The sequence below is a fragment of the Eupeodes corollae genome, chromosome 1 (assembly GCF_945859685.1).
Source record: "Eupeodes corollae chromosome 1, idEupCoro1.1, whole genome shotgun sequence".
NCBI classification, from domain to species: Eukaryota; Metazoa; Arthropoda; class Insecta; order Diptera; family Syrphidae; genus Eupeodes; species Eupeodes corollae.
Genome location: NC_079147.1, coordinates 97,080,030 through 97,106,780, shown reverse-complemented (window position 1 = coordinate 97,106,780; position 26,751 = coordinate 97,080,030). Strand labels below are relative to the sequence as shown.

The 26,751-nt window shown below is 35.7% G+C and overlaps 1 protein-coding gene across 2 annotated transcripts in view; it reads right to left on the bottom strand.

Moving 5' to 3' along the window:
• Window positions 1-1,797: 1,797 nt before the first annotated feature.
• LOC129940766 (probable aminopeptidase NPEPL1) overlaps window positions 1,798-26,751 on the bottom strand; it is a 63,371-nt gene continuing 38,417 nt past the window's right edge. For both annotated transcript variants that reach the window (XM_056049216.1, XM_056049217.1), the window contains exons 5-6: window positions 2,110-2,220; window positions 1,798-2,026 (exon numbers count right to left, since the gene is read on the bottom strand). In XM_056049216.1, the coding sequence (XP_055905191.1) occupies window positions 1,895-2,026; window positions 2,110-2,220 (243 nt within the window). In that variant the 3' untranslated portion in view covers window positions 1,798-1,894. The remainder of the gene's footprint in view (window positions 2,027-2,109; window positions 2,221-26,751) is intronic.

Genomic DNA, 26,751 nt, shown 5'->3' with positions numbered 1-26,751 from the left:
CCGGGAAGACGGGATTGTTGGTTCTTGTCGTATATATTGAATAGATCTTCCATATTCTTAGCATTGACTTCGGCTTTACTATGATGTTTCCACTTTCGTTTTTGCAGCCTTCGGTTCGAGGTTTATGAACTTTTGAATTTCGTTGTACGTCCTAAAAAAACTTTTGAACTTCATTTCTGCTTTTGAAACTCTCAATGTCTTCGACTCACGCTTCTCATGCTCTTTCTATTTTCTTCTGAGAAGAATTCGGTGTTCCTCTCTCCTATTCTACTTTTAAAGCTCCTGAGCAGCTCTCGTCCTTCTATGAAGTGCCGTTTTTTGTTAGGCTTCATTTGCCTGCCGATATTTCTCGTCAAACCTGGGGTTCTTGTTGGTGGCTACTTGAAGCCTCCCACGTAAGTAAAAGTGCTTTATCTACATAATGGAACTTACAATTTGTAATAAACAACATTCGGACGGCAGTTGCGTTAAAAAATAGAATCGCCACATTTTGGTCTCGAAAAACCCACTCGTTATCGTCTAGATAACGCCAATGGGTCATCCAAGATGGTGCGCCATGCTTAACAACCCGTGGTATTATTGATATTTTGATCACCAAATTATAACTCTTAAGTTAAAACCTACACAAAATAATAAAAACAATCCCTTACTGGACTTTCAAATGTATTCAGAACTTCAGATAGAAGTGTAGGAAATTAAAACTCCTCTACCATTCTTGTCTTTTCCACATACTCTTCAACAACATTCCAAAACGTCTAGCCGTTCCGGAAAGAGTTTTCTGATTCAAAAAAAATACATGTTCGCCCACACTTGCTCCCTTCAGTCTGCCTTCTACCAAATGGGCATTTGAATTCTTTAAAAAGTTCAAAACCGCGAGTTAAGTTGAAAAGTCGCAGCCATCTCTGCGTCTATCATCAAATGTCATCAGGGAATTTTTTACATATACATAATAATTTTCCAAAATTCAAATTATTTCTTTGAACGTTTTTTGTTTTCATTTTTGTGTCTCTTATTCTGTTCAGAGGGAAATGAACGAATTAAATTTTGTTTCGTATTGTAGAAAGTCCTTCAAAGGAAAACAAAAACACAGCAAGTACATGACAGTATCCCACTCTCCTCTTATCATAGAACAACAACAACAAAAAAAAAGCCACAAGCTACAATACTGTTCAACTTAATTTTAAATTCAACCATTTCTTACCTTTTTTGTACACCATCATGTTCCACTTGGAATATTTGAAAAAATAAGAAGAAATAAAAAACCGAATTCAAAAGCAACAAAGATAAAAGCAATTGGAAGAAGAGCTTCGTCTCCTTAAAGGATCTCTGTAAAACGTATTTCGTTCGTAACGTAGTTCTACTGCTACTACTAACTTGTAAGGCCCCCTAGAGGGAGTAGATGAGAAATTATGCTCTCGGGATGTATTCCATTGTCCAGCTGATATTACAATGTGATTCTGAAGTTGCCTGCTGGCGATGGGATACATCTCTCTTCGTCATTTTGGAAACCCCATCATTAAAATGTGCACGACAGATGAAATCTGGGAAATCTTCTTTCGCTTTCGCTATAACAGAATACAGATGTGCTATTACTCCACCAACTAAGAACTGAAAACCGAGAACTAGTTCTCCTCCAAAAGCAAAATAGCCCCGACAATATGACAGGATGATGCGGCAAGAAGATGAAACCAAAAGGTAGTTCCTAGTTGCATAGCAAGCAATAAATTAAAAAGCAACAAAAGTGTAAAAAAGAAATGAAAACTGAAATAAATTGAAGAAAACTCTACACTCCGTCTCTCGTTTGTTTTGTTTCATATTTCGTTTCAAAACTCCAAAAGAGTGAAATTGATTTAATTTCGTAAACTTTACAATGATGAACGAAGTTAATGAATTATTAATCACGACAGATGCGCTTCGATGGTGGTTCATATTCTGCTGGAGCAACGGACTGCAACATCGAGCAGCTGGTATAATTTCCAAATAGGGCCAACAGTAAGGCTACACCATAGCCAGTCGCTCGTTCGCCCTGTTTTTCGAAAGGGGATATACAAAAAGTAAATATTGATTAATTAATTAATGGAATTAGAGACAAGATATCTCACTACTCACGCAATGAACTGGAGTTGCCATATCTACGTGCATCCAAACTCCGGGGAAATCAAATCCAATATGAGCTGCAACAAAAAGACCAGCACACGATGATTGTGCATTATTTCGATCCTGGAAATAAATTGAGAACATTTCAAAAAAGGGAATATTTAATGAAGTAAGATAAAATTTAATTAATATGCTTGTAATTTATTTTGTATGTTTTTGTGTTTTTCTCGAAGATGAAAATGGGATAGGATTGAGTTAATTAAAGACAATTGGGACAAGGATGCTCCCTATGACATTAAGAAGGACAAATGTTTGAATAAGTAAGAAAGGAAAGTCCGATTCCATGATTTATCACACCCTAATTTTTTTGGAGGCTTAAAATACAAGAAGAGAATACAATTTTCCTAAAAATATTTCCCACAACCAAGTGATGCTGAGGTTGTTCTTGGAATTATTTTAATTTTTTGAATACATTTTTTAGAGGAATTTGGTTGTTTGCAGTATGTAATTGTTTCAGAATTTAGTGGAAATTCAGCTCCGAAGTTTCTTTGAAACAACAACATTAAATTCATTGATTTTGGACAGTGTTAAATTATTGATAAGCAGAAATTCTGAGAAATTACTTGATTTTAACATTAAATTGGACCATACAATGACTAACCAATTACAAATGTGGATGGGATATAGCATTTCTCTCCTGTGAAAATTGGGATTGTGAATAATTTCGATTTAAATTTATTGGTGTTGGAAAAAGTTTCAACGGAAATCACTGCATTCAGAGGAGTCTCAAAATGAAAATGTTGGAACAAGCAATTTCTTTGGAAGATTTCTGATAAAATATCAGGTTTTTAAGTTAATTCCGAAAATCTTACCATATAATAAGATAAGAGACTGAGGAAGAGCAATTTATGACCCGTGGGTCACTTTCTTTAAATGAGAGCATATCTTACATTTATGTGCTTTTTGGTTTAAATGTTCATTTAAATTAACCTTTTTTTGTAATTATAAATTTAAAAGCTTCTTTTTAAAATGCAATTAAATAACAAAATAAAATTGGTTCGATGTATTTTTGTCTTATATTAAAAAAAAGGATTTGCATTTATACTATCGAACTCGACATTGTAAGACTGGCTTAGCAGTAGGGCATTCTGTCACTCCAATTTTACAAGACCTTGTTGATGATTTCAGACTTGAAAGCTTGGATAGTTCCTTGATTGTTGGCAAAAAATTTTACCTACGGTGTCCAAAAAAAAAGTATTCCAAAGGGCCCAAATAACAGTTTTGAGGCGGCCATAATCAAGATAGCTGATAACACTTTTCACGCAAGACTATCAGTCCATAACTTGAATTATTGAGCTGTTACGATAGATACGGAGTTGATATGAATTGCGTTTGAGTACAGCAATCTCGAGAACAACAGCCAATTCTCGTCTGTGTGCGACTAACAGTGGTGTCCCCTAGCACAGCTTTATCAGTAAGTTTTACTGGACAGGTTCGGACCACATAAAGGACTTAAAGGTAATGCAAGTTTCCAGTATCTGGCAAAATATGTCCTTCCAATTTAGGCTATATCGGAGAGTTCTCTACTTACTTCAAAGCTGGAGGGTACTTCCGTAATTTTGGAAACAATAGTCGTCAACATGGTTAATGTCAACGAGATCAAAACACATTTATACACTAACTAAAATAATTGAAGACATAAGGACTGAACTCGATATTGATAATGTAACTTTTTTAGTCCTATTAGACTTTTCAAAAGCATTCGACATGGTGAATTACTCGATACTTATGAATAAACTGCATCACAGATTCAACATATCTTCAGAAGCTATTAAACAACTTTCTTCCTTTTTGAATGATAGAAAGCAAGCAATTTTCTTAAATAGAAATCTCTCCGATTTTCTTCCGGTTCAACAATGAGTTCCTCAAGGATCAATTTTACCCCCCTTTTATTCTCATTATATGTGAATGAAATCGGTTTCATTATAAATGAAGTATCAAAACATTTTTATGCCGATGACATTCAAATTTACAAAAGCTGTCCTTTGGGTTTAATTGACGACTGCGCTTTCACCCTGAACCAAGAACTAGAAAAGATATCCTACTGGGCGAAAAGAATTAGACTTAACATACTTTCGTTCCACATTTCTAAACCAGAACCCATTAGAATTCGTAGGAGTAATCTTCAATAAAACATTGACCTGGAATGACCACATCAACCAATTATTAGGTAAAACTTATGGAACGCTTAGAACGCTGTGGACCGCCCAAAACATCACTCCATTTAAAAGCAAACTAATGCTTGCAAGGACCCTTGTAATACCTGTTCTCACTCATGGATCCGACATTTTTTACAACTGCGATACCATCAGCAAAAATAAATTGACAATAACATTTAATAGTATCATTCGATACATCTTTGGGTTAAGAAGGTACGACCATATTTCACATTTGCAAGAGGTTCTGCTTAGTATGCCTTTTAATGACTTCATGAAGCTTCGAACATTGATACTGTTTTTTAAAATCTTTAAAACACGTCAACCAGCTTATCTGTTTGAAAAAATCAGAATGTCAACATCGACATCGGTAATTTTGCCACCCTTTTTGTAATATGCATATTTTCCAAAAAAGTATTAAAATCTTCTTTTCGAACCAAAGCAACTAACTATCTTCTCTTCTTAACTTTAACAAACTTAACTATCTTTTCTCTTTCTTCTCCTTCTTCTATTTCTATCATTTCTATTTTAACGTCAATTAATATTTTATCGATAAATTATTGTTATTTTCTTTTTTTTGTATATAATTTAATTTTATATTATTTTCTTTTAGTATTTTTTAAGAATTTGAATTGTTATATAAAGTTAGGTCATAGGCTTTCACAAATTTATAAGATATTTATTATCTTACTGTGTAAGCTTTATAAATAAATAAACTGAAACTGAAACTTATTTAAAGGATACCAATACAACAGTCACAAACTTGAAAATGAAATTGTTAGATTTGTAACTTTTGAAGAAGGTTTCAAAAGTTATGTACGCATTGAGAAGCTAGCTTCTAAATAACTTCTGTCTAAAGCGACACCATTAATCGAAAAAAAGATTCTATAATAAGAAAAGCAATATCATTGCTTATCGTTTACATTAAGGATTTTGGCCAGGAGATACAATTATGAAGATTTAACATTCTGCACAGCTATTTCTCCGCAAAGAATTAGACAAATGGTAAGTGAAACATGCGAAAACGTTGGACATACCATAACGATTGTTCATAAATATCATCCGCTTCAGAACTTGACTTCTAACTGCTTTGGACTTTCTTCAACTCTTTCCGGTAATTTTCCCGAAAATTATTTACTTTTTTAACAGACGTATCACGGTCGCCCTTAAGATATTTTTCTTTTAATTTTTGAATTCAACGGTCGTATCCTTGATTTTTCATAAATATTTGCACAAGTTGACAAACCTGAGCAAATATCAATATTATTTTGATTTTTACACAATTAATTGTACAAACCGCACAAATAACCCCATTCACAACACAGTCTGTATAAACCTCAATGTGTGGTAAATTTATTTTGTGTGGTAAATTGTCGTTATTTGACTTAGCAGATTGCAGGAGTGAATACTTTAAAATGACATAAACTTGTGTACGTACGAGTACAAAGTCACAAATTACAAGCAAGTTAAAACCTCAGGATTTTCCTGTTCACGAGGATTTTTTCCGAAATGTGATTGGATGCGTTCAATCTTGTGTTGGATGGGAAATCATGGATAGTTGGATTTTTAGATACCTTGTTGAACGAGTTGGATAGCTGTATTGAGATAGCTTGTAAAAAATAAAAACAACTTTCAGCTGTTCACAAAAAGCAGAGAAACTATTAAGCTTCGAAGTCAAAATACATTACATTTCACACTACTCAGCACATAAATGTACGGAGGAGAGAACACAGCACCTTGAGCGACTAGACTATGTAAGGTGATAACAACACAAGACATTAATACAAGAAAGAAGGACAGAAGAGAAAGAATAACAGACAGAAAGAACACATGACAACAGCACGTGGTAGGTTTCGAGACGGTTCCCCATCGGTCTATTAACCACTCTCACAGATGCTTGATTTCGGTGATTGATGGAAACAGAAGCTTTATCAGTGACTAGGCCGTTACCTCGAAGTCAAAATAGACCTCATAATTACCTTCTAAAATTCGGAAGCAAATAGCTTCTTCATCGTCTATTATGTACAGAACATCCTCAAATACAACTTCAACTAACCTTTTGTATCTTTTTGTTTACAACCAAAATAATACAAAAAGCTGAAATCAATTGTCAAGTTTCTTAAGATTCAACCATGGGTTGAATAAGCTATTCTGTCAGATACCTACATACATACCCCAGAAATTCTTGGATCCCTTTGGATTCCTTTTTTGACATCTCAGCTGTTTTTGATCAGCTGTTATTTAACACGCAAAACACTAACAAAAAGGTATCCGGATACTCTAACTAAACGGAAGTGTCAAAAAGCTGAATTACTATATATTTGGGGGAATCAAATCCAGCAATGCTCAATGGGACGGAACTGTACACAGAAAGGGTAACTATATGTGGTGCTTAGTTTAAGCAAGGTGTATTGTCGGGCCATACTTCTTTGAAGAAAACACAGTAACTGATCACCTGACCTGATTTCACTTTTTTGTGTGGGGATGTCAAGCAGGAGGTGAACGAAACAAAACACAGGAATTGGACTGAATGGAAGTATTATTATATAATTAGCAATAATTGAGGGGATTCCGAATTGTCAAATTGAAAATTTTGATATTTCTCAACGTTTCAAGGTCCCTAGAGTCGAAATAAAAGATTTAAAAAAAAATGTCTGTGCGTGGGTGTGTATGTACGTTCGTACGTCCGTACGTTCGCGACGTTTTTTTCGTCCTCCATAGCTCGACAACCAGAAGAGATATCAACTTCAAACTTCAAGAAAATTGCGTGGGTAGTTTTTTTACCATAGCAGTTTGAAAAAAAGGTGAACATTTTGGTTAACCCTAAATATCTTACGAACCAAAAACGCTAGAGACTTGAACTAAATTGTATATAATATATTGTAACGTGATACCAAACAGGTATATTTTTTGAAAAAAAAAATCAATATAACGGTTTTTTTATAAATCAATAAAACTGATAACAAAAATTTGTCACCTCCAAAAATTTTACGACTGAAATATGATTTCATCTCTAAAATAATTTTGTGCAACGAAGAATAATGTTTTTGACATCTGATAAAATGTTGAGAAAAATCGAATTGACAGTTTTTTTTTATAAAAATAAAAATCTAAAAAAACATTACTCAAAGTTCGTAAAAATTGAATATCGACTTAAATATATTTTCAAAAAATTGAAATTTAGGCTTCAAGCTTATTTTATCTTATAAGGAATATTGTTTTCAACATTTTGAAAAATGTTGAGAAAAATCGAATTGACAGTTTTTTTACAAAAAATTAAAGACCCAAAAAAATGTATAAAAGTTGGTAAAAATTTATTTTGGACTCAAATATATTTTCAAAACTTTGAGATATTGGCTTTAATTTACTTTTATCTTTCAAAAAATCTTGTTTACAACATTCAATTAAAGTTTGAAAAAAACCGAATTGACAGTTTTTTTTACAAAAAATTAAAAACCGAAAAAAAAATTTACAAAAGTTGGTAAAAAATGATTTTCGACTCAAATATCTTTTAAAAACTTTGAGATAATAGGTTCTACCTAATTTTTTCTTATAAGAAATATTGTTTTCAACATTAGGACAAATTTTGAGAAAAATCGAATTGACCGTTTTTTTTACAAAAAATAAAAACCTGAAAATATGTATAATAACTGATTTTCGACTCAAATATCTCTACAAAAATTTTAAATATTGGCTTCAAACTAATTTTATCTTATAAGAAATAAGTACGGACGTACGTACACACGCACGCACAGTCATCTTTCTAAAAATCTTGTAGCGGTGGGAAATGCCAACATTTTCAATTTGACAAATCGGACCCAGAAATGCTCCATGGGACGGAACTGTACCCAAAAAGAGTAACTGTGTGGTGATTAGTTTAATCAAGGTGTATTGTCGGGCTATACTTCTTTGAAGAAAACGGTGTAAGAGTAACTGATCACCTGACCTTACTGCACTTTTTTGTGTGGGGTTGTGTCAAGCAGGAGGTGAACAAAACCCAGGAATTTTGCTGAATTGAAGTATTTAGTAATAATAATAATTGAGGCGATTCCGACTTCAGGCCGCAATGAACAATTTTTTGATCGATTTCCAAGAAATATGTGGAGGTCATTGAAGCAAAGTTCCAAGTTTAAAGTTAATGATATCTGAAAAATTAACTTTCTACTTTACTTTTATTTTGTGATAAAAGAATGCAGTTGACCGCAAATGAAGCCCCTTATATTCTGTGGACCTGCTCCTAGATTTTTTAAATTTTCTTTTTTCTTACAATTTACAAAAATAAACATTCACAGTTTTCTCTTTAAACAAATGATGTTTTTTTTTAGATACGAAAATTAAAACTTTAAAACAACTCGGTTCTTTTTCCTACCAAGGGCGGTTTCAGATTTTTGTGTGTCAAGGGTTTTTACATGTGTTTTTGAGCACCGCTTAAAAATGTTCTTTAATGTTCTCTTAAGAAGGCTTTCAAAATTTATGTATGAATTACATTTACATATTTCAAGGGCTAAAGTGACAACTTTACTTTTACGATTATTTTAGAATATTTGCCCAGCTACATATGGTCTAACTATTTAATTTGGATGACTCGTTACACATAAAATCATTCTAAGATTCTAACTGTTTTCTAATAATGCCATATTTAAGTGCTAAAATAGAAAAATGTGGAGGGTTTTTGGTTCATGTTACGAAGAAATGTTAGAAATTGTACTGAAACTCAGCTTTATCCAAAAATAATATAAATTGTTCTTGTTGGCATTTCTTTATATGCGGAGAACGAACATCCAGAAAATGAGAAAGTTTCCCACAAAAATTTGATATTTTTCGTAGGAAAATAGAAGAATTTTCCCACTTTTTCTATGACGTATTTTTTCACACTTTATTTTCAAAAGCCTCTTTTAACTATTGTTATCAGTCCGCTTACTCGCAGAAAAGAGCCGATGCCAGAAGAAATAATAAGTTGGGAAGAACTGTAGTATGGCACTCACAAATTACACGTTGCAAATTCTCTTTTTACTTTAGTTCTCGAGAGATTCAAAGCTCTCATATTAAATTAATAGATATGAAACGTTCATTGTTCATGTTTTTCAATTAGCCATTAGTTTAGAAAAGTGTTACTTTTGCTGTTTTTGGGAGGTCCGTAAAGTTGGAAACACCACAATCGAATTTTTAAAATAATAATTTAATTTAACACATTTTTTCTATGATTTTTCAAACTAATTTTATTATAATTACTTTTTTCCCCATGAAGTTTTTTTTTTTCTATGTGAGTGAATTTTTGCACACTATTATAATAAACTAAGAACATGAACTATTAATAAAAAAAATTAAATTAATAAAAACATTTTTTTTTATTATTTACAATTGGGGTATGTCACACCCCAGTGTGAGGAACGGGTAAGAAAAATATAGGTGTGAGGACGGAAAGTTAACATCGCCTATAAAATCTTCTCTGCCGTAATATGTGAACGTCTAAAGCCCATCGTCAACAACCTGATAGGTACTTATCAGTGTGGTTTTAGACCAGGAAAGTCCACAGTTGATCAAATATTCACATTACGGCAGATCCTGGAAAAAACTCAAAAACACCAAATCGACACCCATAATCTTTTCATCGATTTCAAGGCCGCATATGACAGCATCTACAGGAACAAGCTGTATAGACCCATGTCTAGTTTTGGCATCCCTGCCAAACTCGTCCGTTTGTGCAGAATGACCATGGAGAATTCACGCTGCTCCATAAAGGTTGGAAACAACTTAACAGAACCTTTCGATGTCAAAAAAGGTTTTAGACATGGTGAAGCGCTGTCATGCGATTTTTTTAACATCGTGCTTGAAAGAATAGTGCAGAGCTCACACGTCAACACTAGAGGCACTATCTGTAAAAAGTCTGTCAAATTTTTTAGCATATGCTGATGACATTGACATAATCAGAAGAACTCAGCGTGATGTCAATGGGGCTTTTGTGAATATTGGGCAGAGGAAAAAAATGGGTTTAACGGTTAGTGAGGGCAAAACAAAGTACATGCTGTCGTCTAGAAAGGACATACAACTCCAACGTTTTGGTCAAAACGTTACAATCGACAGACGTAACTTTGAGGTAGTCAAGGACTTCGTCTACCTAGGCTCCGCTGTAAACGCAGAAAACAACACCAGCGCTGAGATCAATCACAGAGTAACACTTGCTAACCGCTGTTACTTTGGACTAAGAAAGCAATTGAGTGGTAAAGCCCTCTCTTGAGGGACCAAAGTGTTGCTATATAAGACCCTTATCATCCCCGTCTTGCTATACGGTGCAGAAGCATGGACCATGACAAAAGCGGATGAAAGCACCTTGGGTCGCTTCGATAGAAAAGTTCTTCGTGTGATCTACGGTCCCGTATGCATCGAAGGGGAGTGGAGGAGACGATGGAACGACGAACTGTACGGGCTGTACAGCGACGTAGACTTAGCCAGAAGAGTAAAAATCCAACGACTAAGATGGCTGGGTCACGTAGAGCGCATGGAAACCAATTCTCCGGCCCGGAAAGTCTTCGAATCCGCACCCACAGGACAGCGCAGTAGAGGAAGACCGCGGATCAGGTGGCGCGCACAAGTGGAAGGTGACCTCACCCAACTTGGAGCGCGAAACTGGAGACATCTAGCTAGGGACCGAGCTAGATGGAAAAGTTTGTTGGGTGAGTCCCTAGTTCACACAGGGATGTAGCGCCACCTTAAGTAAGTAAGTAAATCCAAAAACAAAAACTAGTTGATACAGTTTTGTCCTTCTATTTTTGTGACTCACTTGAATAAATCATATTTCACTAGATAAGATATTTCAAAAAACATTTATTCCATTCTATTAATTAAACCAACATTTTGTTTTACATCAATTTTAAATTATAATTAAAAACAACTAATTTGAAAAAAGTTTTTTTTTTTATTTCAAAATAGATTTAACTTTTAATGTACAAAAACTTGAAGGATTTAAAAAAATTAAAAAAATCTGTTTTTTGAAGTGATTTTGCTTTGGATGCTCTAGAACTGGATTTTAAACACGGATTTCAAAATTATAAATGCCTAAAAAACAGCGAAATTGGCACTTTTCTTAGACTAATGGGTAATTGAAAAACATAATGAACGTTTCAAATCTAGTAATTTTATATAAGACCTTTGAATCTATGAATAACTGAAGTGAAAAGGGATTCTGCAAAGTGTAATTTTTAAATGCAACACTAAAGTTTCTTACCTGCTTAATTGTTTACCTTAATTTGTTTTTATTTATTTTTTAGAGTAATTATGTACACCTATGTATTTCATTTTATTCATGAAGCAAACATTTTTCTCTCTACAATTTTAAAATTGTGTGGTCTCCTTTAGAATCAAAATAACGGGTTATCTATTTTGAAGTTTCAAAAGTATAGGGTTGGAATTTGACATCTGTCAAACTAAACCTATTCTTCTTCACTTAAAAGTTTGTGAAATTGTGAAGAGATTTGAAGAGACTGGATTGGTTACAGATATTGTAAGTCCTGTGCATTATCGTTTCTTTCGTGCCTCTGAAAATGTCGCTGCTGTAAGTGAAAGTGTTGCCGAAGACTCGAATGTGTAGATTCTAAGTCGTTCTCAGGAATTAGGACTGTCTTTTTGCGTATTTTACATTTGAATCTACACCTTCATTCATATAAATTCCAGCTCGCACATAAACTTAAACCAACGACTTTACAACGTCGTTGATGAGTCGAATGGGAGCTTAATGGCTGAAACACAAACCCGCTTTCGGCTTTGCCTGACATTTACGAGTTCAGCCACAGGAATTCAATGCATTCTATCACAATAAAGCTTCAACCTCACGTTTGATTGACAATCGGAAATAAGGTAATGTAACTCCAAACGGAAGCTCTAGTTCAAATTTGTTGAACATTTGCTTTATCTGACAGCTCAACAAATTTAATTTTTTCGATTTCAAAACTCTCTTTTTTTTTATTATGAGAAAAAAAACAGCTGCTAATGACAGAAGTGCCATTTTAGAAATGTCATATTAGAAGCACGGTTGCCAACTTGAAAAAAAAGTTTGTGTCCAAATTTGAAAATAAAAATGAACATAATTAATTGATGTCCGAAAAATTTGTAAACACAGATTGATGAATTCTTCACATTTTTCTTAACATATTTTCCATATTATGCAGATGACATTTTTTTTTAATTACGTACAAATAAACTCACAATATCGTAAACAAATTTAATTAAATGAGATTAACCCGAATAAAGATAACGAAACATAAAAATAAACCGTTTTAAGATGAGATCAAAGTTAATAAGCTTAACAAAATGTAAATGCTAAAACATAATTTAAGAAAATTTATTACTCGCCAGATAGTAAGACTATTTTAAAGATCTTTGCCCAGCACGTTATTAAAATTAAGTATTTTCCTCTATTTTTTTTAAACAAACTATTCCAAAAAAATTAAAAAAACGACTTTTCGACAAAATTCGCATGATGTCAATTTTATCATTGATTATGTTTTTTTTTGTTGAAAATATAGGCATCGTCCATTTCATTACTTCATCTTTGGGATCACACACAGTTGCTTAAATGAGTTTAACCGTTGTTTCTGTTTAGCCAAGAACGTTTTCGTTACCCAAATTGTCGAACATCTTTTTTCGTTTCCGAAAAATATGAACAAGTGGAATAAAAATTGACCATTTGATCAAGTAAAAAAATATTGAATATATATAGGTCACAGATGACCAATGTGGCAACCGTGATTGGAAGTGTCATTCAAAGCAACCTCGAAGCTGGCCCAACGAAGCCGAAGCTGAAGCGTGTTTGTGTTTCAGCCATTAACAACAGACTCGGCGGTGAACCGCGATTTTTCGAACACCAATTTTTCTGCGACGAAGCACATTTCCCACTCGTGGGGTAGGTATACAAAATTGTTAAATTGTTGTATTTGGGGTTCTGAGAATCCTCAAGCAAGAAAGGTCATTACATCCACAACAAAAAGCACTGTTTGGTCCGAAGTGTTATTGAACCTTATTTCTTGGAAGACGACGATGGAACGAATGTCACCGTCACAACTCTCTATTGCAACAGACATTTCCTGTCCGTATAATTTCTCGTCGTGCACATATCAACTTACCACCACGATCATGAGGTTTGACTACACCGCTGGACTTCTTTTTGTAGGGCTACGCAAAAGACCGTGCTTATGCAGATAAACCTTTAATTTTTGAGCACTTAAAAACTAACTTTCATCAAGTTAGTTATTGCCCAATATGGGTCAAAAGTGGTCAAAAATTACCTTAAAAAAATCGATGCTTGCAACGATTCGCGTGGTGGTCATTTAAATGATTTAGCGTTTCACACATAATGTCAACGTTCAAACTTTAAGTTATTTAGCTGACGGCTATGCCAAAGTTTTATAAAATTCGTTATGTTTATTCAAACTGTATTAAAATATTTATAAATAAATAAATTACTTACTTACTTACTCACTTACTTAAATAAATAAGAAATATCATTAAACAAATATCTTATATCTGCTTTATTCAAGTTTACTTTTGAAACCGCAAAATGGATAACCCTATATGTTAAGCTAACTCGATTTCTGTGCAAAATTCATTAATTGATAAGTCCAATATAGATATTCCCTTTCATAAAAATAATATCTACCTTCTATATTTTTCTTCTTTTCTTTTCATTATATCCTTCAAGAACCTCATAGATACAATCTTAATTAAAAGAAGACAGCCACAAGCATAAGTCCTATATTGATGGGCAACACTTTAGTGCTGCTCCACATTTTATTTACCCGCACTCAAGACGTTAATGTTGGATCGTAATAAAGCGCAATAAATTCGACTTCTTCCAATGTATCGAAAGATTCAAGCATCTGAGCATCTGAGCATCGGCATCCAAAACAGAACCAGACCCAGACTCAGACCCAGAACCAGAACCGAACAGCATAAGGAATGTATATCTATATTTTATTCGATATATGTATACTTGGTACTGTATATGTATTAAATTGTTCTATTCAATATTTTAGGTGCAATGAATTGAAAATGAAAGAACTCACCAAAACCAAATGAACCGAAAGAACCATGAGGAGGAGTTCGGAGCTCGGAGTGTGCTCTACTTAAACCAAAATTATGAATCATTTATTGTCCCGGACTAGTTGTTTACACCAATGTTATGAGGCAATTAATTAAGATTAGAGCAATCAATCTGTTATTTTGTGATTTTTCCCCCGCAACAAAAATAAATCATAAAACAGACCAACTTGATTGGCAATTTCACGGGCTCAAAGGATTGAAGACCTGCAGATGGTGATATAGTATAGACGATGGCGAAGGAAGATTTATATGTACTGAGATGGAAATGGAGATCTAGATGTGAATAGAAAAAGATGTGTGGATGGAATGTTGAAATGTTCAGAAATCAAAGACCAAATGAACCCAATTTTTATTACATACTTCCAAATGGCCATCAAGGTTGGTTGATGCTTGATGCTTGATGGTGGATCCATCGTCTACGTCGTCGTTCGTCGTCAACATCTTCATGTCGGTCGTCTATGGGTTGAATAGGTCGAACTGATATTGGTTTAGGAGGTTTCGAAGATGCTTCTTGTATTTTGATGGTACATACATATATAAGAAATACGAGTAAAATAATATTTCTAAAAACCCAACGATATGATTCATTCACACAGCATTTTATTTGATGCAATAAAAATACAAGTATTGCCCATAAATATGGCATCCACATCCGAAATGGAGTTTTATGGCTTCGTTTTGGTTTCAAACGACCGACGACGACTAAGAAGACTTAGACTTAGAGGAAAAAGATGAAACGACCAAAGTGTGGCAGGAGAAAGAATTACTTTTTATTTTATTCCTATAAGTATAGAACTATATATGTTTGAGTTGTGCATCTAGGTCAATTTCAATAAAATATTTATTATTTTAATCCGCTTTGATGTGGTTCTGTCAAATCGAAATAAAAAAATAAAAACCAAGAATCGAAAGCAACAAAGTTCTTTTTTTTCGATTTTATCGATTAAACTCAGGAGACGGTTTTGGGAAAGATGCTTTAATGTCTCGTTAAATTTTGGTCCCTTGTTTGAAAAATAAATAAAATGCAAGACTGGATCGCACGAACTTGTTTCTTTATGCAAAGAGTCTGTCCTCTGTCTATTTAAAAAAGTACCTATATAAGATTTAAAAACATACTTATAAAATAAGTTTCTGTTTAAAGACTGTAGCGCCACCTTAAGTTAGTAAGTAAGTAAGTTCAAAGATTTAAATGCCATTTAATGTGTAAAAACAACCTTAATTTTTACTTTTTTTTGAAAATTGTTAGATATGTTTTATTAAAAATAATTTGTATATATACAAATTTTCCATTTTTTCATTTGTAATGCAGTTGTTTAGGGATTGAATAGAAATCTAGTCTAGACGAATCATCATATATATTATTTCGTTAGGATGTCTCCCTTTATCGGATCTAATTTTAACAAATAAGGTGTCAAAACAAAGAGAATTTTCCGTAGACTATGCGAATTGTATTTTATTGTTTGTATTATTTAGAATTTGTTGAAAAAACTTAACTTTGTATTATAATAAAAATATGAAATACTCGGAAAATATTGTGTTAAGGGAAATGGTTTGTGTATTTGAATGAACTTATCGAATGCACACCATTTTTTGTCGGTAAGCTAGTTTCCAGGTATTTCCATTGTATATACAAAGGCGCGATTCACAACTCATCCCGGACATGAAAAATACTTGTAGGTATACTTAGCAAAAACATTTGTTTGTGTATTCAATAAGTTTGTTCAAAGCTTATCCTTTAGATAGCTTTATTTTAATTTCATATTAGAAGAACCAGGATGGAAAATGGAAAATGTTCAAATGGTAAACATGTGCATTCAAGAGGACACAAGCGTCCAAAGGTTTTTCTCAAAACCCACCTCTGTCTATCAACTCCTACTCTCACCTCCCCACGGTGAACATCGGGTGCCTAGTACCTCAACTGGAGATTGGGTTCCAACCCCAGTGGAAAGTTGTTGCGGGCAGCAAACGAGAGAGGGGGGAGAGGTGTTTCCACTAAGGCACCTCTCCTTATCCAGGCGGAAGCGGACGAATTCTCGAGATAGAATCAACGGTGGCGCCCACAGTTCCAGTAAGGTCGAACTACTTAGTGAACACCTTATGGGGCTTCTTCGACATATTCGGAGCCCAGGCCTATAAGGAGCGGTTCATCCGGCTCCCCTTCCTTGGAGTTATACTAAGGATCTGGCCCTCTGGATCTGGCATGAGAAGCGCGCGATCGAGGAGATAGAGGGATGTCACAACAGGAATGAGGTTCGTAAATTTTACCAAAAGGTAAAAAAAACCTCCCAAGGGTACCAGCCACGAACCGAAGCCTGTAAAGACGATCAAGGGAACATCGTAGTAGAACCACAGTCGATGCTGAGAATATGGAAAGATCACTTCTCCAAATTATATAACGGCTATGACGAACCGAATTCCGCTGTAAGGGGAGATAGAACCACTCAACCTCGGCAACGCAGATCAACACTTCCGCCTACACGACCTTGACGAAGTGAGGATAGCTATATCTAAACTTAAGTCAAACAAAGCTGCTGGAGCTGACGCCATCGCTGCCGAACTATTCAAAGCAGCAGGCGATGACTTGGTAGGGAGCATGCACCAACTCATCTGCAAAATATGGTCGGAAGAAAGCATGCCCGATGAGTGGAATCTCAGCATAGTATGACCGATACATAAGAAAGGAGATCCTCTAAACTGCGCCAACTACAGAGGCATCAGTCTCCTTAACATTGCGTATAAGATCCTCTCTGCCGTATTATGTGAACGTCTGAAGCCATTCGTCAACAGCCTGATTTGTCCTTATCAGTGTGGCTTTAGACCAGGAAAGTCCACTATCGACCAAATATTCACACTACGGCAGATCTTGAAAAAAACCCAGGAGCTTCAAATCGATACCCACCATCTCTTTATCGATTTTAAAGCCGCATATGACAGCATCTATAGGGAAGAGCTCTACCGAGCAATGTCTAGTTTTGGCATCCCTGTCAAACTTATCCGTTTGTGCAGAATGACGATGGAGAATGCACGCTGCTCTATCAAGGTCGGAAAATATCTTACCGATTCATTTGATGTCAAAAAAGGTTTTAGACAAGGTGATGTACTGTCATGCGACTTCTTCAACATCGTTCTGGAAAGAATTGTGCAAAACTCAATCGTCAACACTAGAGGCACAATCTTCCAAAGGTCCATCCAATTACTCGGATACTCAGATGATATTGACTTAATTGGAAGATCAAAGCGTGATGTCAGTGGAGCGTTTTTGAGCATTGCGACGGAAACGAAGAAGATGGGTTAAGTGGTCAATGAGGGCAAGACCAAGTATATGCTGTCATCAAAAAAGGACATTGCACAACGACGTGTTAGACAAAACGTCACCATGAACAGCTATAACTTCAAGGTAGTTAAGAACTCTGTCTACCTAGGCACCGCTATAAACACAGACAACGACACCAGTACTGAAATCAGAGGAAGAATAAGCCATGCAATTCGCTGCTTCTTTGGACTAAGAAGGCAATTGAGAAGTAAAGTCCTCTCTCGAGCATTTAAAATCACCATCTTTAAGACACTCATCATTCCGGTTCTCATTTATGGCGCTGAGGCCTGGACCCTGTCAAAGAAAGATGAGAGCGTCTTAGGATGCTTCGAGAGAAAAATTCTTCGGGTGATTTTTGTTCCCGTACGCATAGATGGAGAATGGAGGAGAAGATATAACGACGAACTGTACAGGCTGTACAGCGACACTGACCTAGTTAGCAGAATTAAAGTCCAACGGCTTAGATGGCTAGGTCATGTAGAGCGGATGGACATCAACGCTCCAGCCCGGAAAGTCTTCGAATCCAATCCCGAGGGACGGCCCAGTAGAGGAAGACCGCGACTCAGGTGGCGCACCCAGGTGGGAGAGGACCTCAACCAACTTGGCGTGCGAAACTGGAGGCAGCTAGCTAGGGACCGAGCTGGCTGGAGACGCTTGTTGGTTGAGGCCCAGGTCCGCCCGGACTGTAGCGCCACCTTAAGTTAGTAAGTAAGTAAGTAAGTAAGTTCAAAGATTTAAATGCCATTTAATGTTTAAAAAAAAACCTCAATTTTCAGGTTTTTTTTTTTAAATTGTTAGACCTGTTTTATTTAAAATAATTTGTATATATACAAATTTTCCATTTTTTCATTTGTTATGCAGTTGTTTGGTGATTGAATAGAAATCTAGTCTAGACGAATCATCATATATAATATTTCGTTAGGATGTCTCCCTTTATCGGATCTAATTTTAAAAAACAAGGTGTCAAAACAAAGAGAATTTTTCGTAGACTATACGAATTGTATTTTATTGTTTATATTACTTCAAATTTGTTGAAAAAACTTAACTTTGTATCATAATCAAAATATGGAATACCCGGAAAATATTTTGTCAAGGGAAATGGTTTGTGTATTTGACTGAACTTATCGAATACACACCATTTTTGTCGGCAAGCTAGTTTCCAGGTATGTCCATTATCAAAGGCGCGATTCACAACTCATCCCGGACATGAAAAATACTTGTAGGTATACTTAACGAAAACAATTGTTTGTGTATTCAATTAGTTCGTTCAAAGCTTTTTCCTTTAGATAGCTTTATTTTAATTTCATATTAGAAGAACCAGGATGGAAAATAAATTATCTGAAGATAAGAAAGAGGCAGAACATGTATGTTTAAATTGTAAAGCGATGGCCTATTGGTTGTGTAGTTAGGTAGGTGTCTAAAACGAATAAAGACTAGTTCATTGGTGTGCTCAGGCTGCAGATAGATAGATAAAGAAATGTTTATGATGATAATGAAGGAATGTTCTTGGAAGAAGGTACTTACTACTACTCCAATCACATTCCTTCTTTCCTACAAGTTTTCAGACAAACATGGAGTTATTACGTTCAGCTTGCTCTTGTGCGTTTTGGATTTTAGTTAAGAAGTCACACGGAAGCAGTAGTTGTAGTGGTTGTACGTAATACCTATATAGGTATGATGTGTAAACGTTGAACAAGAGATTCTAATAGAAATGCATATATACTCAGTTTGTTTGGGGAAGCACTTTTTATGACAAGAATTTATCTCGAAGGATTTATTAATTCCTCGCAAGAGGCAGTACCAGTGAAAAAAACTTTAGTGGAACCATCACGCCACGGATACTAAAAAAAATGATTTAAAATCTTAAAATAAAATATTAAAAACAACGGCAATGCTTACAGTTATAAATTATACCCTTTTCAAAAGCCAGAATTCTAAATTTTTTTAACTAACTAGCAGACCCCGCCTGATGTTTAAATGATAGACCTGTGCATTCAAGAGGACACAAGCGTCCACAGGATTTTCTCAAAACCTATCTCTGTCTATCAACTCCTACTCTCATCTCCCCGTGGTGAACATCGTTTGCCTAGTAGCTCAACTGAAGGTTGAGTTCCAACCCAGTGGAAAGTTGTCGGAGGTAGCAAACGAGAGAGAGGGCGAGGTGTTTCCACTGAGGCGCCTCTCCTTTCATCCAGACGGCAGCGGAGGAATTCCGAAGAAGGAATCAACGGTGGCGTCTACAATTTCAGTTAGGTTTAACTACTTAGTGAACACCATATAGGGCTACTACGACATATTCGAAGCCCAGGCCCATAAGCAGCCGGCTTTCGCCCTTGGAGTTAAATCAAGGAACTGGTCCTTCAGGTTGAAGATCGTGCGTCAGGTTTACTTGCTGACCTTTAATGAAGGTAAGGTTAAAAAAAAGATCTTGTATTTCCCCGAAAATAGGATTATAGTCCAGTTAATAAAGGTTTTCACCTCAAAAAAAAATCCAACAGTTTTGAAACTTGGCACACTTACTAAGGAATGTCTGGTAATACCCCAAAAAAAGTCCCCAAGAATCCGAAGTGAGCTCTAGCGGCACTTAAGAGAAACATGGAGAGTGTTTCAGTTATTCACGTTTATTTTGAAAACTATGTATGTGTCGTATCAAACAAGTTTGTTCCACAAAATTAAAGCTCATTAAATTTTATAAAAAAAAGCTTTCATAATTTTGTTCGTATCTTTTATAGTTTATAAAATAACTCTAGCGGCAGTGAAGAGAAACATACGGCTTTTTCGGTTTTTTGGGTTTATCTTAAAAACTATTTGACAAATCAAAAAATAATCTTCTACAAAATTAGATCTTAATAAATTTCCTTAAGAAATATGATATTAATTTGTTTGTACTTGTTTAAGTTTTAAAAAGAACTCTATAGGCATTTAAGGAGAACATATGTTGTTTTTTAACACAAAATGAAAACTTATTCAATAGCTGATATCTTCAACAACTGAGCTTCATAGGATGAATAACAAAACCCTAAGCTTGATTTAAGGTTTACCAACTTCTTAGAACCAAGCTTTCTGTATATAAATAAGGCAAGGCTGCTTAGTATTGGAGACATGAATGATCTGGGACGCACAACTGATATAATGCTATGCCCTATTGCGATGAACTTCCTTTTTATTCACTGCCGCTAGTGTTTTTTTTATAAACTATAACAGATAAGAACAAAACTTTGAAAGCTTTTTTTTTTTTTATTTAATAAGCTTTAATTTTGTGGAAAAACGTTTTTTGATACGACAAATACCTTTCGAGATCAATGTGAAAAACTATAACAAACACCATTTTTCTCTTAACTGCCGCTTGAGCTCACGTCGGATTCTTGAGGCTTTTTTTTTGGTCATCACCAGACATCCATTAGTATAAGTGTGCCAAGTTTCAAAACTGCTGGATTTTTTTGAGGTGAGAACAATTTTTTTTCGTTCATTGATTGGACTATTATTACATTTGTGGGTGGGGTAACACCCAGTCCACACCAAGCAGCCCAAAGTATTAGACTATCTAAGGCATTTCGTGGAAATTTTTTTAGGATGAGCAATCACTTTGAAACCCTCCGCATCCAGACCAGTAAGAATTTCATTTACCACCTGTGGAACCTCCACAGGAGATGGGATAGAAAACCACGTTGCGGTGTCCCTCTTTTTATGAATAACCTAGAAAAAGAGTTGCCAAGTTTTGAGTTAATTATTCTGCTAATCAGAATTAGATTAATTAACTTCCCAATCGAACTCTCTACGTTCAGAGATGTTAATGCCGATGTGATTGCTGATGTGTCCATTAAAGCGCTTTCGATGTCAAGGAAAGCAGCCATAGTGAAAACCCTTTACTTTAAATCAAAATTAAGAAGCCTTTTCCAAAGTGTCCCAAATTAATAAAATCTCGAAAAGTTCCTAAAACGACCAACAAATCTTATTGCAAACGTGATGCATACATTTTTACATTCTTAACAACATAAAAGCCTACATTTTTTTTCTTTTCACTTTATATGTTCTTAAAATATTCCCAATCCCCCAGTTCCGCTTTATTAAGAAAGAAAATTGAATAATAAATAAATTCTTAAATTATTTAAAAGTAAATATTTCTGCATCGAGGCGGCCTTATTACGTAACATATGAGCCGCATTCCGAAGCGTTTAACTCCTTCATTTGTATTTTGATATAAGGGTTTTCATTTCTATACGATGAGCATGAAAGTTCGCGTTTTTTTCGCGGCGTTCAGCTTATAGCTTATCATTTCCAACATTCGCTCGGTTTCCCTGCTGGATAAATGAATAATAACACCATAGTTCAGTGAGCACCAAAAGAAGACGTTACTCGTCGACATCGCAACTATGCGACGAGCTAACATTCACAGTTTACGGAAATTGCTTCTATAAAACAGCCATCATAAAACTGTGGAATACATCTCTATATAATATTAAGGCTTCTTCGCTCGTAAGTTATTATGCGACCGTACAAGCTTTTCATAAGCTATATGTATTTCCTTAAGAAATCGTGCTGTGCACAGCAGCGTCTTCTTCTTCTTCATGGTTATTTTTTCAGTTCTTTACAAAAAGTTTCTAATGCCACAACCGCAACGCAATCTACCTCTCAATGCATAGGGTAAAGTTGGAGAAGTAGGTCGAGCAGAAAGAAACTCCTAGGGAGGACTAGAAGGGTTGCTCTCGATGCACTGTTTTTTTTTAACATCCCACTATTAAGACCTTTCTTTTTAAAAACATGTTGTTCCTTTTTTTTTAAATCCCATATCTTATAATCGCAGGATTTTAACAGATTAAGATTTTGAATAAGCTGGATTTCAGAAGAGGGGATTTTGAATAAAAGTGTATTTTTAGCAGACGTGATTTAAAAACGATTTAAAGTGGGATGTTAAAAAGTGGTAATTGTTCAAGCTGAAACTTATTTCACCAAAACTGCTTACGAACAAAAAGTGCTGATTTATTTCCTTCACTAAACCAACATGTGTCTCTAGAAAGACTGTGTTCAATTAGTACCGCAAAAAAGTAATATTTTGATCCCAATTCACCCTATCTTCATATTTTATGGTGTTAAATCGATTCTCTATCGTTTCCAGCACGTTGTTTTCTACTCACGATGAATAAAACACACAACACACAACCTCTTTTTACTTTACATTATTTATGGTATGAGTCTATACAGAAATAACGGTAGAATTGCACTCTAATATTTGTACCTAATGTAGAAGAATCTCTAATCCCCCAGTGAGTTAAGGCCCATCTCACACTTGGAGTTGGAGTTTGAGTTGGAGCTTGGAGTTCGACCTAAGAGTGTTTCGCTTTCTAAATGTCAGTTATGCTCATAATCGCGCTAAACAGGGCCAGGACCCAGGACCAGGACCTCTTTTTACACCAAACTTATACATATATAAATATATATGAATGATATAAGCAGCAGAAGCAGGAGCAACGGCATCCTTTAGCTTTTGCGGATTAAATGAATCTACTGAGCTTGTGTGGGAGTTCGGGACATGCTGTTGCAGCAACTGTAACATTATCCTCGTACCCAACATCCCCTTGCGCCCAATCTTTGGGTGAAATCTTCACCACATTAAATAGAAAGAGAGCAAATATTATTATTTAGAATAACCGTTTGTCAAGGGGGTTGGTTGTTGGTCTTAGGGTTGGTGGATGGGTGGATCTGGAACTACTGGATGGTGGATGCCTCTGCTGGTGCTGATGATGGGCGGATGCAGTGGAAGGATGATTGGTGTGTTGTGTTATGTTGTGGATGTGAAAAATAATGAGATGAATACTTTGTGCAATTTACTGCTGTGCTAATAGCATAGCAATCTTTTCGTCTTTTCGGTATAACATCTTAGCGATGAGGATGAGGTCAATCCGTATCCGCAGTTGAAGCAGTAGGGGGATAAAACTGATTCCTTACTGATAATAATAAAATTGATGTTAAGTTTTTCTTCCTATTTCTTTTTTTTTTTATTTATATGGTACCGAGTATTATTATTTAGTGGAGTTGCATAACAGTTTAATATGCACCTTTGCTGGATATCGGGCCATGGAAGCATTCAATGGTAAGGCAGATAAACTAGCCAGAAATGGTACAGTACAGAAGTGGTACATTCTACGACGTTCGGCCAATGCTATGAAGAAGGCAAACATCTGGTGGAATAACATCACCACGTGTCAGGTCGCAAAAAAACATCTAGCCAACACTAGACTTAAACTGATCAAGGTACTTGATGTCTCTAGGCAGATCGCATATAAGCTCGATAATCGGTGTCATAAGAAGTACCCGTGGCATGATGGTTAGTGCGTTGCTCTGTAAGTCCTTTGTTATAGACGAAGGTTGAGCTTCAGCTCATCTTCAATTCAATAAAAAACAAAAAGTGCATTGAAAGACCGCTGTGGTTCATCCTCTCCCGAAAAAGGGAAAGGACAACTCCAACCCGTCAAATCTTCGGTCGATAAGTCTTCTTCCGAGCATCAGCAAAGTTTTCGAAAAGATCATTAATAGGGCTCTGACTAAGTGGGCTGCGGACAACAAAATAATTCCGGATAAACTGTTCCGGTTCAAGGCGGGTCATGACACAATTCATGCTGCGTCTAAACTGGTTTCTGAATTCCAATGGAATAAATCAAAACAACAAAGCACAGGTACTGTTCTGGTTGATCTGGAAAAGGCCTTTGACACAGTATGGTTAGAGGGTCTTTACCTAAAACTGAGCAGGCTTGGCATAAGCAAGCCATTGTTGTATATACTTTATGATATGCTTAACGGTAGAAAGTTTGTTGTCAAAAGTGGCAATGTAACTTCTACCACAACATTCTCAATTAAAAATGGTCTTCAACAGGGAGCGGTGAATTCGCCGATTCTCTTCAGCATTTACACCAGCGATCTGATAGGTAGTCTTACAAAGACAATTGCGTACGCCGACGATCTAATTGCGTACAGAACGGCCCGAAAAGTTGAGGTTATTGAAATTCTCTTGCAGCGTGATTTCGACAAGATTCAGCGATATTGCGACGACTGGAAACTGAAAATAAATGTCCAGAAGTCAGAGACAATTCTGTTCCGGACTCCGTTGGCTAGTCATCGTTGATCTTCACGGGCAGCCATTAACGAGCAAAAGTGTAGTGAAGTACCTCGGTATCTGGTTAGATCAGTATTTATATTTCGACAGACATATAAATGCTGCTCTGACCAGGGCCAGAGGAGCCTTCGCTCTGACGAAACGGCTGTTTTACAGCAGTCGGCTTGACCCCAGAGTGAAGGTTATTTGCTACATGGCGCTCATACGGCCGATGATCGTTTATGGATGTATTGTATGGTTCAACGTTGCCCCTTCCCAGATGGAGAAGTTTCGGGTGTTCGAGCGGTTCGAACGGCAGTGTTTACGAAGCTGTACCGGGTTATATCGAACAGCCGAATCTTCTTACGGGCATTGTTATTCCAACGAGGTCCTATACAATGGGCCTGAATCAACAAAATTGACAATTTCGTGATACTCGTTCGAGGTCACATTGCAAGAGCTATGTCTTCCACCAACAATTTCATTTTCGGGGCGTTCTATCCGAACGACGAGTATTTTGAGAATGCATGACTAAATCAGGAAAGATTGACAGTTCCACTAATCTACCACGTCAGACGTAGAACCGTGGATATGCGACTTCTGTACAATCGGGACGTCAGAGCACAAGGCGGAGCAAAGCTCCTTCGGTTCAGTAGGGCTGTGTCCGAATGGGACCGAACTGATATGGTAAAGCAGGAGAACCAGTTTGGTGGCTTCAATCGGCACTTGATAGTGAGTTGTCGTAAAATAGGCATGGTGGCACAAAAAAAATTACAAAAAAAAGAAATAGAAAAAAAAGGAAAAAAAATGAAAAACAACAAATGTTAGATTTGCTGTATTAAGTAGCTTATAGGTAGAACATGTAGTTTAAGTTAGTTTTAAGTTTTATTTAAGGACCTAATTTTAAGTAGTTTTTAGGTAAAAATAAAAAAAATATTGAAATAAGTTTTTATTATTTTTTCTAATGAACACAAATGACTAACAGTAAAATAGATCTTAAGGACGAAAGGCATTAGTATTAAGTGTATTTTAACTTAGAATGTCATTGAGAATAGTTCATTTTTTTGACAATTTACAATTAAAAATTACTTACAATGCATTCAAATTTTTAAATTCTTCGCGCCCGTTCCCAAAACAAAAGCACTTTGAAGACCTCTTGGAACCTCGATGCTGGATTATTCTTCAATATCCTCTGTGTTCCAGGGATGATTTAACTTTATGATTGGTTAATTTTGTATTTGAGTTAAATACAACCTTTGGTGGTGATGTTTAAATGGTAGAAATGAGCATTCAAAAGGGCACAAGCTTCCACAGATTTTTTCTCAAAACCCACCTCTGGCTATTCACTCCTCCCCGCCTAATACCTCAACTGGTGATTGGGTTCTAACCCCAAAGGAAACGAGAGATGGGTAAAAGTTTTTCCACTAAGACACCTCTCCTTATCCAGACGGCAGAGGAAGAATTCCCGAGATGGAATCAACGGTGGCGTCTGCAGTTCCAGTTAGGTTAGACTATTTAGTGATAGTAGGTATTCTACGACATATACCCAAAGCTGTAAGAAGCAGTTTATCGGGTTCGCCGTCCTTTGAGCTATACTAAGGATCTGGCCATTTAGGTTGGGAGTTTTGCTCTAGGGATGACTTTCTGACCACATACAAATATACTAGTTGCGAAGCACCAATAATCCTCCGATACGGACGAATTTACTGATGACGAACGAAGGACAACGAAATTCGGAATCAGAAATGGTTAACACGCATTTGATTGCCGGAAGCAATAAGTTAAATGGAGAAACCAAATGTAGCACGTCACATCATTCTTAATCAATCTACAATTACTTCAAAACTAACTGCTACCGTTATCCGACCCCTATATTTTTTTTATAATAAACGGGCACTGAAGGAGTTATTAATACCTTAACATGTTTAAAGTTTAAACAC